At 43.1% G+C, this 16,430-nt stretch overlaps 1 protein-coding gene across 1 annotated transcript in view; it reads right to left on the reverse strand.

Moving 5' to 3' along the window:
• Positions 1-16,430, reverse strand: part of TLK1 (tousled like kinase 1) — a gene marked incomplete in the record, with an annotated part of 2,832,579 nt that overhangs the window by 435,919 nt on the left and 2,380,230 nt on the right. The window contains 1 exon segment of the mRNA XM_044075520.1: positions 7,022-7,191. Coding sequence (XP_043931455.1) covers positions 7,022-7,191 — 170 coding nt within the window.

A 16,430-nucleotide genomic window follows, 5' to 3' on the forward strand; every position in this document is an offset into this window, starting at 1 on the left:
GGAAAAAGCATCAGTATGCATCTAATCCTCAGCAGCTACAATACTTGATGATCCAAAACAATAATTGCCAAACTGGAATTCAAGATAAATATAGCACCTTGCAGTAGACTTGGATGGGATCACCACATCACAAGCCTAGCTTACTCGGTAAGCTCTGCCATTCTTGGGAGATGCATCATGACCTTCACTGTCAAAAGTACAATTTCATAGTGGTATGTTGGGGATAGTGGGCATGTTTAGCATTCAATTAGGATGCTCTCCGATCAGGACTGAAAATGGATGGCATACATCCACTTTTATTTTTAATCATCCCTAAATGTGTGTAACACACTTTAATTTAGGGACAAAGAGACCAGGACTTGAGACTCTGCCACTTGTAGCCCAGACAGAAATCAGGCATTCTTGGCCTAACAATTAAAAGCACAGCTGTAGTTCTGTTACATGAGATGTATACACCTTAGCAAAGGCCAACACTGTCTTGCTCATCTTGGTTGGCGGGGGAGGCAGCCTAGGTTAACTGCAATAAAGTACAGTTGTGTACACTTACCATAAATGTAGATGTTTGAGTGTATTCACTGTTGCAGTCATTATACTTGGGTTATCCGGCTGGCAGGCTACCCTCAGTCGGTATGAATTCCAAAGTCTAGGACCGGCGTCGGTTGCTGTCGCCTCTTCCCTGACATCAGTGCGCCAGGGGTATAAAAAATGCAGCCAACGCCATTTTCTTCAGTTTTTCTTGCCCCAGATGTCAGGTGCCCCCAAAAGGGTAGGCTAAACATATGTCAATAAAATATGCATGCACCAAAGTATATATTTTGCCTTCATCTACAAGCAAATACACCACATAGTTTGTAAAGAATAGAGAAGTACAGATAATTTCCAGCAAAGAGATGGGGGATGGCGGGTGGGTAGGTAACCTGGACTGCAACAGTGAATACACTCGAACATCTATATTTATGGTAAGCGTACACAACTGTACTATGTTCTTCGTGCTTCACTGTTGCAGTCATTACACTTGGGTTGAATCCCAAAGCTAAGGCTGGGAGGCTGGTGCTAAATAGCATTAGGAGCGGCTATAAGGCCCTGCAGAACTGCAGTGGCAAAGCCTGTCCTGGATTTAGAGTAGAGTGGTAAGTGATAGTGCTTTGTGAAGGTGTGCACTGAACTCCAAGTAGCAGCCTCTAAAATGTCTTTGGCTGGTACTCCACTGAGGAAGGCTGCTGAAGTGGCTGCTGCTCTAGTTGAATATGGCCTAATGCCCTTAGGTACTGGCTTGCCATGTTGTGAATAGCAGAAATGAATGCAGTGGCCTATCCACTTTGAAATAGTCTGCTTTGAGATAGCCTTTCCTTGAGATCCTGCAGCAAATGCCACTAGTAATTGCTCTGTCTTTCTGAAAGCTTTGGTTCTGTTCAAATAGAAGCATAGTTGTCAGTGTATGTCCAAAGAATGCAGAATTCTCTCCCCCTTATTCTGTGGGTTTGGATAAAAGGTAGGCAGATGAATAGTTTGGTTAAGGGCCACACTGGACACTACCTTAGGCATAAATGTCGGGTTTGTCCTCAGAGAAACCCTGCCTGGATAAAAAATGATAAAAGGTTCCACAGCCATGAGTGCCTGTAGCTCTGAGACTTGTCTTGCAGAGGTTATTGCTAGGAGCAGAGCTGTTTTCCAAGATTAAAACTTTATATCAGCTGTAGCGGCTGGCTCAAAAGGAGGCAGGGTGAGTTTTTCCAAGACACAGTTGAGGTCCCATGCAGGTATTGGTGATCTCCTTGGAGGCCTCGGCCCCTCTGAGGTACTGCCTTAATAAAGGATGAGAAAAGATTGGTGTGGCCTCTGTATTGTAATGAGCCGAAATGGCAGAAGCATAAATCTTTATAGATGAAAAGGATAGGCCTTTGTCCAGCATCTCAGTTAAGTATTGCAAAATCTGAGGAATATTTGGTACAGCTGTATCAATTTCTTGCGCCTGGTTCCAAGCACATAATCTCTTCCATTTTCCAGCATAAGATTTTCTAGTACTAGGCCTCCGGGCCTCCAAGCCTCCAAAATGGCATCCATCACCGCTTTAGTGAGGGGTATGTTTTGTATGACTACCTTATCCGCCATGCTGCCAGATTTAAGGTCTTGAGTTGGCTGTGCAGGATCTGATTGTTCTGCTGGGTCAGTAGATGAGGCACTTGAGGTAAGGTCCAGGCTGGGCATTGAGACAAGTTTCTTAGGATTGGATACCAGTACTGGCGTGGCCAGTCTGGGGCAATCACTATCATTTTTGGCTTCTCCTGTCTGACCTTTAGGAGTACCTTGGGGAGGAAAGGTGGAGGAGGAAAGGCATATACTGTTAAGTTTTTCCAGCTGAAAGATAGGGCATCCACTTTCCATGCTTGTCTGTGATTAGTCCCTGTGCAGAATCTCTTTAGTTGATAGTTGTGAGGCAAGGCAAATAGGTCTATGTCCGGGCATCCCCATTTCTTTGTTACCATGCTGAAGACTTGTGGATCCAATTTCCACTCGTGGGGATCCATGATGTTTCTGCTTAGTTCGTCTGCCAGAGTATTTATCTTTCCTGGCAGGAATTGTGCCTGCAGATGTACTTGGTAAGTCAATGCTGTATCCCGCAAAGTCATGGCTAGTCTGCAAAGGGGGTATGAATGAGTGCCCCCCTGATTGTTTATGTACCACATGACCATGGTATTGTCTGTCTCTATCAGTAATTGTTCCGGATGAAATAGGTCCTTGAAGGCTGTCAGGGCATTTTCAACAGCTAGCATCTCTTTTTGATTGATATGTAGATGCATTTGGTTTGTGGACCATGTGCCTTGAATACATCTTCCTGCCATGTGGGCTCCCCCAGGCATAATCCGATGCATCCGTTGTTAATGTCTGTGTGGCTGGGGGTAGAGTGAATGGCTGTCCCTTGTTCTGGTGACAGGCCTTCGCCCACCATCAAAACTCCTGTTGCATGCAGGGAATGAGAGTAACTATTGTTTCCAGGCTGTGGCAATGTTGAGTCCAAACACTTTTTAGGTACCACTGAAGTTTCCTCATATGCAGTCTTGCATACGGAATTAGTAGAATGCAGGATGACATGAAGCCCAAAGCCTGCAGAATTTTTCTTGCAGATAACTGGGCCTTTGTTGCCAACAATTTGAAATAGGTAGTCAGTTGCCTTTGTTTGTCTGGCGTGAGATAAGCTATCTGGGCAGTTGTATTTACACCCAGGAATATTATCTCTTGAGAGGATACTAGTTTTGATTTTTGTTCGTTGACTGTGTACCCTAGGCATGATAGTAATCTCTTTACAAATGCCAGATGCTGTAGTAGAATATCCTTGTTCTCTGCTTGAATGAGGTAGTTGTCCAAGTAAGGATATATTTGTATTCTTCTGTCTGCAGAATGCAATTACTGGTGCCAGGCACTTTGTAAAGACCCTGGGCGCAGTAGATAAACCAAAGGACAGTGCAGAGAATTGGTAGTGCATTGAGCCAGCTTTGAATCTGAGGTATCGTCAGCATGTTTGTCTGATTGGGACATGCAGGTATGCCTCTTTTAGATCTAAAGTCACAAGCCAAGCCTTCTTACCCAACATGAGCAGAAGCTGCTGTAGAGTCAACATTTTGAATTTTGGAATATCCAGATATGTATTTAGAATAGATAGTTCCAATATTGGTCTCCAGGCTTTGTCCTTTCTGGGTACCAAGAACAGTCTTGAATAGAATCCTTGTCCCTGCTCTTGCTCTGGTACTTGTTGAATGGCCCTCATGTCCATGAGGGATGAGACTTGTTTTTGCGCCTCTGCCCACTGTTGTTTTGGCAGGTCTGGCCAACCATTTGCCCTTGACAGGGTATGGAAGTGAAACTTGTAGCCTTGCGACACTATGTCTAAGACCCATCTTTCCTGGGTTATCTGCCAATTTTGATAAAGTGCTAGTTTTCCCCTAAAGGTGCTGCCAGTGGATAAGTGCTTGGCGCAGGCAGGGGAAAGTCATTGGGACTGTTTCCTGTATGGCTGTGATTTGTCTTCTCCAGTTATGGTGGTAGAAGCACCCCATTGCTTAGACCTGTACTAACCTTGGGGCCGGGATCTGCCTCTAGGGCATCTATATCTGCCCCTTTGTGGCCTATCTGACACTGGAAAGGACCAATTCTTTGTAGGCCAGTGCCTGCTAAATCTAGGTGGCTGTACCTGTAAAAAAATCCTTGACTGTTAGATTTAGCTTTGTCCTCCATTTTCTTTAACACCTCTTCTGCTTTAACACCAAACAAAGCATCATGCTGTAATGGAGCATCTAATAATTTTGCTTTAACATGATCAGGTAAATTTTGCTCCTTCAACCAAGCATGCCTCCTAATGACAGAACCCATAACTGCGGCCCTGCAGGAAGCCTCCAGAGAATCAAAACCACATTGCAAAGTATGCTTTCCAACTTGTTCAGCTGCATGCAATAAATCCTGCATTTCTTTGTTTTCTGCACATTCAGAAATTATCAACATTTTCTGTTTAAGCAGTGACATAATGTATTGCTGATATTTGAGCATATGAAACTGACAATTTAAAGCCCTTATAGCCAAGGTAGCAGGAGTGTAAATCTTTTTTCCACATCTGTCCAGTGACCTAGAATCCCTGTTAGAGGGAGTAGGGTTTTTTGCAGTGGAAGCCTTGACCCCTTTGGGACCCTGAGAGATAGTTTCTGGGTCAGCAGCAAGGTTTTTGAAAAGGAATTTATGGGAGTCAGGAACCCTGTAGTACCTGTCCGGCTTAACAGGAGCTGGAGGTAAGGCGTCAGGGGTTAGACTGGACTCTGAAAATACATCATCTACAATGTCTAACACAGGTGGGATTAGCTAGGGGCCTGTGTTGTGGTAGTAAAAGTAAGTCTCTCAGCCTTTTCTTAGATTCTGAAAAATCTTGGCTCTCCCAGTGGAAATGCTCCCTCACGGTATGTAAAGTTTCCCCAAAAGAATAATCCTCAGGAGGAGAGGCTGAAGGGATAAGATTCCTCAGCATCAGAATCCTCATAGGGAGGAAGAGAGTATTCCTTATCAGAAGAGGAATCAGATGAAATGGAAACCTGAAGAGAAGATTCATATTGTCTCTTGCCTAGGCCTCTAATCAGGAGGGGGATGGGAACCCCTGATCAAAGTAATTAGGTCTTCGGCCATTTTGAGCATCTGTTTTTTAGGCATGGAGGCCTGTCCATGAGGCTGTTGTACTTGTTTCTTTGTCTTTAAAGGAGTTTTAATTTTTGCCTTTGAAGCCGAAGTCATTTTAACATTTAATTGAGTAGGTCTGAAAACACCCTCAGAAGCCGAAGCCTGCTCATCGGCTCCGGACCCATCTGAGGGAATAGTTTCCGAAGGTCCAATACCTTGAGCTTCCAGCAGCCTGGTCGACTCCACATGGGTGTTGATAGCGGCCTGCGAGTCTAAAGTAGCGGTCCGTCAGGGGCTGCGAAGTCGCCTCACTGAGAACCGGTGACTGGCGTAGAAGAAGCCTCGTCGGTTTTGGACCTCGGATGCCTGTCCTTTTCTTTACGTTTCTTGTTAATTCCGGTAGTCGGATGGCTATCCGACGACATTGTATAGTTAAATCTTCTGCCAAAATAGTGATATGCAAAATTGTACCGAAGCTTAATAGTGCGTTGGTTAAATCTAGCACAAAACCGACAACTAGCAACGTCGTGGTCAGGGCCTAGGCAAGGAATACAGTAAGAATGAAAGTCCTTATGAGGTATTTGCTTCCCACAAGAAATGCAATTATTAACTTTTTCTGACATCGGTCTGGAGCAAGAAAAAAGTTTCCCCATAGCTTTTAGTGAAGACTTCGGATCTGAAATTCGAACACGAAAATCTCAGGAGTCAGTCGACCTGCACTTGCAAACTGCTTTTGCTTAGGGCACTGCGAGGCAAGAAAGACTGAAGAAAATGGCGTCGGCTGCATCTTTTATACCCCTGGCGCACTGACGTCAGGGAAGAGGCGACAGCAACAGACGCCAGACCTAGACTTTGGAATTCAGGCCGACTGAGGGTAGCCTGCCAGCAGGATAACCCAAGTGTAATGACTGCAACAGTGAAACACGAAGATCATCATTGCTAACAGCATCATGCTGCAAGCTATACACCAGTCGGTAAGGAGGCTGTACATGCACAGAAACATGCATGCACTCCTGAAAGTGACTGCAGAGCTCACAAGTCTGCCATGGGGTGGTGTGGGTTAAGACACACTTCCTGGTAATAGTATGATGCTGCACCAGCATCCCTGATCTCCTAACACCCCCTGAACGTGGGCTAGGTTGCGCCCAGGAAAGAGTAAGGCAGGTCCAGCAGATCCAGTGAATAAGGATAGAAGCTGATGGTCAGCTGCAGGGCATCGAAAAGGTACAACAGATCAAAATTCTGACGTGGCTTGTTGAAATGAGTTACTGTGTTAAATGCATGTTGTCTTTCGGCTTTTCCCGGTTAGGGGTCACCACAGCGGAACTCCGGTCTGCTAATGATTGGCAGTAGATTTTTACATGCCGAGTTGCCGGCCCTGACGCACAACCTTCAACGAAGGTACGTCCATTCACGCATGTCTCCACACAGAAGACGCTCTAGCTGAGAATCGAACGGGACAACGTCTTGCTGTGATAGATCCAGTGAATGAGGATAGAAGCTGATGGTCAGCTGCAGGGAATCAAAAAGGTAAAACAGAAATGAGTTACTGTGTTAATGACTGTTTAAAACGAATTGAGAAGGGAAGTGATGCAAGATATGCATTAAACTGTGTCACTGGTTACTATCAATGGAATGGCCCTGTGGGAAATGCTAACAAATCTCTCACCAACTGAGATCAGAAATCAAGCTTTGTAGCTGCATTGCCTTTTAGATGACAGTCATGTGATGAAGATGCATGTTTTTTTTTCCCTCCAATCCAGCTGCTATGCTTAGCTTCAACTCCCGTGCGACTGGACAACACTAAATTAAATGCAGACAAAATGTATGCCATTAACTCAAGATGCTAAAATGACATACTCACCAGGCTTAAGATCATAGTGTATAATAGGAGGTTTGATCTCATTGAGGTAACGAAGTGCATTTACTATCTGCATTACAATTGACCGGGCTTCTTTCTCGGACATTAACTTGTGCTGCTTCAGGTAGAAATCTAAGTCGTTGCCTTCACAGAATTCTAATACAGTACAGAATCTTGAGGAAACAAAAATAAACACTATGTGAAATAAAACAAACAAATGTTTGCTTCTTACAGTACTTAGCATGTGTAAATTGTTCTAAAATGGACTCACCCACCTTCAACTGATTACTTCAAAACAGGTACTACTGACAACATGTACTTTTAGGCAAAGAAACAAATGCCAAAAAAAAACATACTAAGCACAACTCAACATAAGCAAGCAAATTAAGTTTAAAAACACTTCAGTTAAAAAGAAAAAGAAAAAGGAAAACATGTTATTCAACATCAGCTGATCTGTAAGAATGTTTATCCTTCATTCTTTTACAATAATGCAATTTTTTTTTTCAGATTATCTCACTGTCTTGTGGGGGAGAGTGCATGCACCTTCCCCTGTCATATGTACAGTCATTATCCATACTAGGATATAGCTCCTTACTCAAGCCTGGCAGCTCACCCCTACCACTGAGCAAACAATTCCTGCAAATCAAAAATCATTTGGCATTTGCACTATTCACAAGTACATACATATATACTTGACTGGCTACAGGAAACGTTTTACAGCAGTGGTGGCTTAAAGTGAACATCAAAACATAGGAGAAATACAAAAAGGTATCTGTGCCCTCTCAAAGAGGGACCATTTGTTGGTCAAGTAACATGGCAATAATGAATCTATTAAAAATAAATCAGAAACCATCCTTAATGGATCTATGAATAGGCTGAAATCCAAGAGTAACAGGACAGCCAATTATAAAGACTAGGAAAGCAGACTGCTGAATTATTTAAGTTTTAAAGAAGGTATGAATGCTGAAGTTACAGTCCAAGTAGTAAAGCTTGGTAAAGCTGATGTGATCCGTAAGAATCTGCATCAAAAATGTACATACTGGAGACATCCTGAAGCAAGCAGTAGTGTCCCTAGCAAAATGGCCTTTTGTCAGCAGCATTTCCAATATGCAGTTTGTCACCAGACAGCAAAATATAAAGTTGTTCATAATCAACATGGAAATGGTATCCTTGACAATTGCCAGGTCCTCCCTTTCCTAAAGTAAGAGAGACTAACGGTGATTCTGTCTTCTTAAACTTATGCACTTGCTTCAGGTAAAACCTGAGGGGACGGGCCATGTCCAGGGTGTAGATAGTCTATTCTTCCCTGGTTTCTGCCCTCACAGAGAAAACAAAGATGAACAGATTAAAGACAATTTCAAAACAACTTTCAGAAGAAAAATGTAGGCTGACTATAAAAAAAACTCCCACTGCAGATGAAAGAAAAGATAAAGCCACCTACAGATAATAACCTGAACATCCAAGATTCCATGTGCACATTTAATGGCCACCAGGACACTTATTTCCAAAAAACAAATTTCAAAACCATCAAACCTCTGGTTTGATTAAACAATGCAAGTTCCAAATGAGGAGAGGAGGTCTTTAAGGATGGATGGAGATGCAGAACCCATTTAAAAAATGCTTGGCCAGTTGATGCAGAGAGACAGTCTTGCCCATCAGAATGCTATTAAGGGGAGGAACAGCTGAAATGTGTACCATGACAATGCAACACAGAACAAAGACACACTGGTGGTACTAATAAATTGGTGGCTTCTGCATAGTGCCCATCTCTAAAATGGATAAACTTCCCCACCTACCACAGTACATCTGCTGGGCGGAAGAGTTAATTTTTAATATTCTGTGTTGTTGAAGACAAGCAAGCAAGATGGGGTCAGAAAGCACATCTCTCATTTTATGGTCATTCTCAAAGACTGCAGCCAAGGAATTATTTAACTCCAGAGATACCACATTGGAGTTCTTCAAGAAGGCCAGCAGGAATCAGTTGTCCAGGTAGGGGAGAACATATTGTTCCTTCACCAGCAAAGCTTTTGTTACAAAAATCAGCACCCTGTTGAACACTGAGTGCAGAAGACTTAATAGTGGCAACTTGCAGAGAGAGCGATAACCACCTAGTAGCACATCAAAGGAACCTGCCATGCAGACTACAAAACAATAACGCAGAAGGAAACATCCATCATATTCAGCTACAGTATCTGGGAATCATGCAAAGTACCATATATGTGCTTGGTGAAGTTGCTGATGTTCACAAAGGGATGAAACCCTTCTGCCCCCTTTAAAATCAAAAAGGAGAAAAGCAGAACTAGTAACCTCACTACAAAGGGCATAAATCTCCAGACCCCCCCCCTGAGAACTACATTCTGGAACATTTTAAAAAGCTCTGGGAAATGGACTGCTTTCTGAGGAAAGACCAAACAGCTCTAACATATGCCTGCAACAATATCAAGAGAACCCTGGTCCTTCATGATAATCCTCTAAGCTACAGCAAACAGAGAGCAAACTCTGGACAGCTTTATACTACAGTAAAGAATGCAACTGCTGGGCTGGTTGATCTGATGCCTTTGGTAACTCATCTAGCACCACCTGGGAAAGGTAAAACCACCTGATCATTCAGGGCCCTCCTTGGTCTACAAGGAGGTCACCTGCTTCTTCCTAGGGCATTGGCTAGATAAAGAGGAAGGACGGAGACAGAATCAGTTGGTGGTTCAGAAAGATTCTCCACAGTTGAGAGGACCTGCTACCTCTTCAGGGGTTCATCTTAGCTCCTCAAAGGGTTGGCCAAAGTAGTCCCCCTCCTTTTGGTCCTGAGAAACTTGGACACAGAAAATATTAATGCCACTAACATCACTGTTTTCCAAGTAGAAAACTTAGAAGCAAAAGCAACAGGTTCAAAAAGGGGTAAAGTAAGCTGCTCAGCACCACAGTTCAAATCCCAAGGAGGAGGTGGAATGATCTTTCTTGGAGTTCTAACATGAAGGATGCCTTTTAGACATGTTTTCACCTCAAAGTGAGAAGACAGTGGAAGATCCAAAGGAAGACTAGCAGAAATGGTTGACAAATGAGCTTTAACTTAAGAATATACCAACCCACTACTGACCAACTCGCATAAATACCCACTTAACAAGGGTCTTGATTCTGTCCATGGCACCAAAGAGAAAATCCCTTCTCTTTAGAAACGTATTTTCCAGTATTTGGTTTTCTAGCCTCCTGTAAAACCTAATCACACCCTCAGAAAACTGATGCTTAAATGGAATTAAAACGATCATCCAAACAGCCAGATACAAAGTCTGCAGATTTTGAAGAATCAATCAGCTTTTGTTCTGTGAAAATAAGTCTATCCTGTGATGTAGCTTGTGATGACTGCTAACAGCCAGATAAAATAGAATGGGGAACCAATACTGACTGGGCCAAAGGAACAGTCGCTAACAAAACTTTTGTCTTGAAATTCTCAATCTTCAGAAGAACCTTTGAAATCAAAGGAATTTGAGAACAGGCATAAAGGAACCTCCTTTTTCAAGAAAAAAGTCATGGCATCCATTTTCCACACCCGAGGGCAAGGTAGCCTTGAACAAAACAGTCTTGAGCCGTCAGCTGTGTATGGAGGCAAAAAGATCTTTCTGTAAAGTACCCACTTACAACCCACCCCCCAAAAAAAACCTCCACGTTTAGCATCCATTCAGTACCGTCTGCTCTGGATCTGATACTCTTTCTCCACAAGGATGCATATTGAGCTTGGAGAAAAATGTCTGCATTGATTTGCAATTTCCCACGCTATCAGGGCTAACCCACAGAAATGGTAAGACTTGATGACCCTTGTTTGTTGATATACCACATAACTGCACTGTTGCCCGTTAAGACTAGAAGAACCAGAGTCCAGAGGTAATGTAGACACTGAAAAGCCAGAACCTGTGTCTTCATCTTCTTTAAATTGAGGTGGTCTCTCCTCTCTTTGTGGGACCAAATGAACTTTGATACCCTTGGAAAAGACATCCCATGCCAGATCTAAGTAATCTGTGAAAACATCATGGCAAGAAGGAGAAAGAAAGGCTATTCCTAGATTTAGTAAAACCCAGTCTTTTCTCCATAAAAAATCCTCTTGATAAATGGCAGAAGGAAAAGTTTGAAGGTTACAGGATGAAAATGCAGAGTCCAGACAGATTTCAGATGCCACTATACCTTCCTCATATGAAATCTGGCAAAAGGAACCACTGGAATAATTGAAGCCATGTAGTCCACAGCTCTGAAAACTTCCTCTGCACTTATTGTATTAAAAGACAGAATGTTCAGATAGTATGCCAGAAATAAAACCTTACCTTCTGTTAGGAAAAACTGAGTGTCATGGCACTGATTCTGAAACCCAGGAAAATCTGTTCCTGAGATGGGGGTCAAGAAAGACTTCTTTAGATTCAAAGTGAATCCCAAGCTGGCCAAAAGATCTGCCACAAACTGCAAATAAGTCAAGAGAAACTCTTGAGAAGGAGCATGAATGAACAGATCTAGATAAGAAAAAAATATGAATAGCTTTGCAGACTGTAGAAAGTAATGACAGGAGATTGGCACTTTGTGAATATACTTTGGCAGAAGAAAGATCAAAGTGTAAAGGCAGGAAACAAAGTGATATGAGGAAACACAAAAGCACAATGTTTGGAGCTTTTCTCCCCGGGCCTCCGCTGAAAATGGACATGTATCCAGTCGGATCCTCCCGGTCAACAAATGTAAAATAAAAATAAAATAAAATAAATAAAATAAATCCATCAAATCTAAAGTTGTACTACAAGTCTGAGTATCAGTGGAAGAAAGGACTTCTTTCCCTCAACACTTTTCTGAAAAGATTCAAAGATAGGTCTCCAAGCCCCCCCCCCCCCCCAACCTTTGGGAAACAGAAACATACTAGACTAGAACTCTGTTCTTTGAAAATGAAGAATCAATTCTACTGTACCATGATGAAGAAAGTCTTGAAGAAGCAGAATAAGATGAAACTGGCTTGGAAAAGTTTAACAAATTCATGAGAGACATGGAATAGTTTCCAAGAAAGTCTACACCACTTCGGAATGATGGACAGAGCCTATTTATCTAAGATAATAATGCACCAAACTGGCAGAGCAAGAGAAAGCCATTGACATAAACAAAGTTGAGCTGGGCTGAGGTTGGAAGAAACTGGAAGAGAAGGCACATACTCAGGGTGCTCAACTTGGGTTGGGGGTTCAGATGGTGGTTTGCTTGTTCTGTGACAACAGAGCCAACAGCCGGGAAGCAAACATGGCTCCAGACTACTCATGCTGTACAGCAGTGAGATCTGATGCTGCCTTGGCCCAAAGGGTGCAGTTAGGATCAACTTTGGCCCATCCTCCCTGGTTCTGATTAGCAACCTTGAGAAGAGAGGTATGGGAAGGAAAACAAACAGAAACAGACCTGTTCACGGTAAAAAGGCATCTGTCCTCTTGGCCTTCTTGTTTTTGGCCCTTTTACAATATTTGGTTAACTGCCTGCTTTCTTTGGAGGCAAAAAAGTCTACTTCTGTCACTCCCCCATCTTTGAGTAAGTGTTTTGAAAATGTTCCTGATCAATATTCACTCATGAGGATCTGATACTGTCCTGCTCAGGTGGTTATCTGACACTGTCCTGCTCAGGTGGTTATGCCAGACTGATTTCTCCTGGCAGACAGTGTGCTGTAAGATGCAATCCCACTTTCTGAGATGCATCACATAACACAAGTCCCACCTTGTTTATGTACCACATAAGGTGCCCAAGTTTCAACAATCTTTTGAAAATGTTACCAGGGCCACTGATGAGGGCAAGTCTGTGCACACAACATACCTTGGTTTGGCAAAGGCTTTCAATATAATCCCAGTCTCTGACATTACCGATAAACTTACCAAACTAACTGTAAACCCTTTGTTGTAAGATGGGTTGCCAACTGGCTCACACTCTGGACACATACTGTCAGTGTGTGTGACTCCACATCAATCAGCAGACCTGTCACCAGTGGGGTGCCACAGAGGTCAGTGTTGGGCCCCCTACTGTTTGGTATATACTTCTCAGAAGTACAGTCAAAAGTAAGTTGTTGTTGCTGACCAAGTTTGCAGACTGCAAACTATGTGCAATTACTAAATCCCCATATGATGTCAGCATACTTCAGGAGGTTCTTACGTAGATCAACGTCTGGTATCTTAGTCATAGTCTCAAACTGAATGCAAAGAAATGCATCATCCCTTTGGCACAAAACGTCCCTTCACACTTTTAAAACAACAACAATACCCTAAGTACCTATGAAGTGGTAAGGAATCTGTGATCACAAGTTGACTGCGACCTTAACTTTGACCACCATGTGTCTACTGTAGTAAGGAAGCCATTCTATGTAGCAAACTTTATTAACAAAGCATCGCCTCTAATCAAAGGAGGTTAAAACCCCTCTACACTCATCACTAATCAGGCCCATAATTGAGTATAAAGCTCCTTTTGGCATGTATCATACAAAGAACTGCAGCAACTGGAGAGACCTCAGAGGATTCTAACAAAGATGATCAAGGGACTCCAGCACATGCCTTATACAGACTGACTAAAGTCCCTGTCACTATACTCTGCATCATATACACCTCTTAGGGGAGACTTATGCCTGCTTTACAGATTAATCTCATACTCAAACCAAATGAATTTGCTGCACATCTGTAAATCAAAAGGGATTAGAGCTATCCACCCCTGGGACCTAAATATGGCCTGTGACTTGAGGAGGACATGCTGGAGGGAGAGACTTGTCTCTCAGTGACTGCCACATCTTTGGAATAGACTACCAATTCATGTGAAACAGAGCACCTCTATGACACTGTTAATAAGGAAGCTGGACGAGTGGATGGGGTACCGTAAATTCTTACCGGGATAGTGCCCATAACCCTCTTGGACATGGGCAGTCACTACTAAATACAACCCTGGGTATTGACTAGAGTATCGATGGTATTACATTGGGATGAAATGGCTATGCTTGAAATGACCTCTGGGTCAAAAGCCTAGTCAACTCCTATTAAATCAACAATGCTCTCGAACACTGCCAACATTTCTTTATAACTGATGTGGATCAGAATAGAATACTGCCACAGGCCCTGAACCTAAAGTTTCTCAAGTGGGCACCCATGGTGTGTTTGAGGAGTCTAAGGTCATGACTTGACTACCTGGCCTGAAACAGAAGCCAACTTGTTTTGAAGACAGGCTTCTATCCACCAGTGAATTTAATTTCCTCTTTACAGGCATGGGACACAGGCTTTATTTTGTAGTTCAAAGATGATGCCACTGATGCAACACAGCACATGATTAGAAATAACTTAATTTTTTAAATGCAGTTGGGCAAGGGGTATCATTAGAATACTGGAGGCTACGTACCCTAGGGCCAAACAGGATCTCTCTGGCAGTCACAGATAAATGAAGTAGTAGGGACGAAGTGTTGGTTAAGAAGGCTACCTTCTTTTGTGGGAAGAAGGCCATCTGCCTATGTCCAGGAGGATTCCTAAAAAGACTATCCTTTGAGAGGGGGTGATATTTGACTACTTTAGATTGAGGGTGAAAACCAGGTTTGAGAAGCAGTCCTTGGTTAACAGTAGAGATGCTTCCAGTTCCTTTACTGATTGTGCTTAAATAAGTTAAATGGCCAGATAAAGGTAAATCTGAACACGCTTTGTCAGGCAGAAAGCAATTACTGGAGTCATACATTTTATAAAGTCTTATGGAAAAGTAGACAGCCCAAAGGGCACAGCACAGAACTGACAATGGTTCCCAACTACTCTAAAGCAGCTGTACCTCCTTGTGGAGCTTTGCTATGGAAATACACAGCTAGGCATCCTTTAGTTTGGGGTAGCCATATAAGCCTGGGGTGTAGCCATGGGCAGAAATTTTTGCAGAGTTGATTTTTGAGTTTGAGGACCGTCATGAACCTGTTTAGCCAAAAGAAGTCTCCAGGTTCCATCTTTTCTTGGCACTAAAAAAAGCCCTGAATCTTACCCTGTGCCCTATGCTTTCTTGGGGACAGGTTCTATTGAACCCTGGTCCAGTAAGACGTTGATCTGTGCCTGCTCCTCTTAGCATTAACCTTCTGGAACTGAGGAATGCCTGTGCATACCTGGGAGAGAGGCAAACTAAAGTTTGTATCCTGATCTTATGACATCAAAGACCTATTTGTTCTGGGTAGTAAGTAACCACAAGTTCAGAAACTGGAAAGCATGCCTCTTAGTCTTGAAGGAGGAAGGGAAGGTAGGGTTGGTGATGGACTTCAGGGGAGGTGGCTGGCCGACTCATGGCTGCCCCTTGCAGAGCTGCTCAGACTGGGGGCGATAGGTCTTGTACTTTGTTCTGCTTTCCATCTTTTATGTAGTACTTGCTGTCTCTATGCTGGTCCAGCTTTCTCTGCCTAGGCTGGCAGGCAGAAAAAGACCAGGGCTTGAAAGAATAGTTCCTACTGAACCAGCAAGAAGTCACTTACAGTCTGCAAGGAATTAGATTTGCTCTCCAGGTTCATAAAAATGTGTTGGGCCCAAAAAGAAAATCCTTATCAAGGGAAGCATCTAAGATTTCAGATTTCACATGCTCAAGCAGGTTTTGTTCCTTTAACCAGGCATTTATCCTAATAACAGACCCACAAGTAGCTGCTCTGCTAGGTGCTTCTACAGCATCAAAGTCACAATGCAAGGAGTGCTTTGCAACCTGAGTGCAGGAGATGCAGAGATCTAGCAAAGCCTTAGTGAGAATTCTGTCCTCTGTTGCTTCTACGTTGCCTTTCATTTCAGCCAAGAAAGCTTCCAGGTATTTAACCATATGTAACTGGCAAATAAGAGCCCTCATAGCCAGGAGAGCTACAGTGTAGACTTTCTTGTCAAACCTATATAGAGTCCAACCCTCTGTTGGCAAGGGGTTCTTAGAGGTGCTATCTCTGGCTCCTCTGGGACCTGAAAAGAAATCTGCAAGGTCTGCCACAGTGTTCTTTAAATTGGACTGGCTGCTTAGCAGCATGTGGTTGGAAGTCAGGCTGCAGAGAAGAGTCAAGAATGACATCATCCACTACCTTTAAGATTGAAGGAATGACCAAAGGTTTGTACTTAGAAGTCTCAAGAAATTATCTAACCCTCTTCTTAAATTAGGAGTACTCCTAACCCTCACAGCTGAAGAACTCCCTCAACCAGGGGAGTCTCTTCCCAAAGGTGAAATCCTCAGGTGTTGAAGCTGAGAAGGTTTTCATCCAACTCAGTTAGCATCTGAAACAGAAAAAATATGGTCTACAAATGTTAACATATCTTCATTGGAGTCATAAGAATCTGGACTCCTTGGGGGAAGGTCCATCTTTCTTTTCCCACGAGATTTTGTAGTAGGGATCCTGCTACAGCTAAGCTGTCTGAATATCATATTATCCACGAAATCCTCAGCCTGACAAGGT

The sequence above is a fragment of the Protopterus annectens genome, chromosome 6.part1, assembly GCF_019279795.1.
Source record: "Protopterus annectens isolate FY-2018-M chromosome 6.part1, PAN1.0, whole genome shotgun sequence".
Classification (NCBI taxonomy): domain Eukaryota; kingdom Metazoa; phylum Chordata; order Ceratodontiformes; family Protopteridae; genus Protopterus; species Protopterus annectens.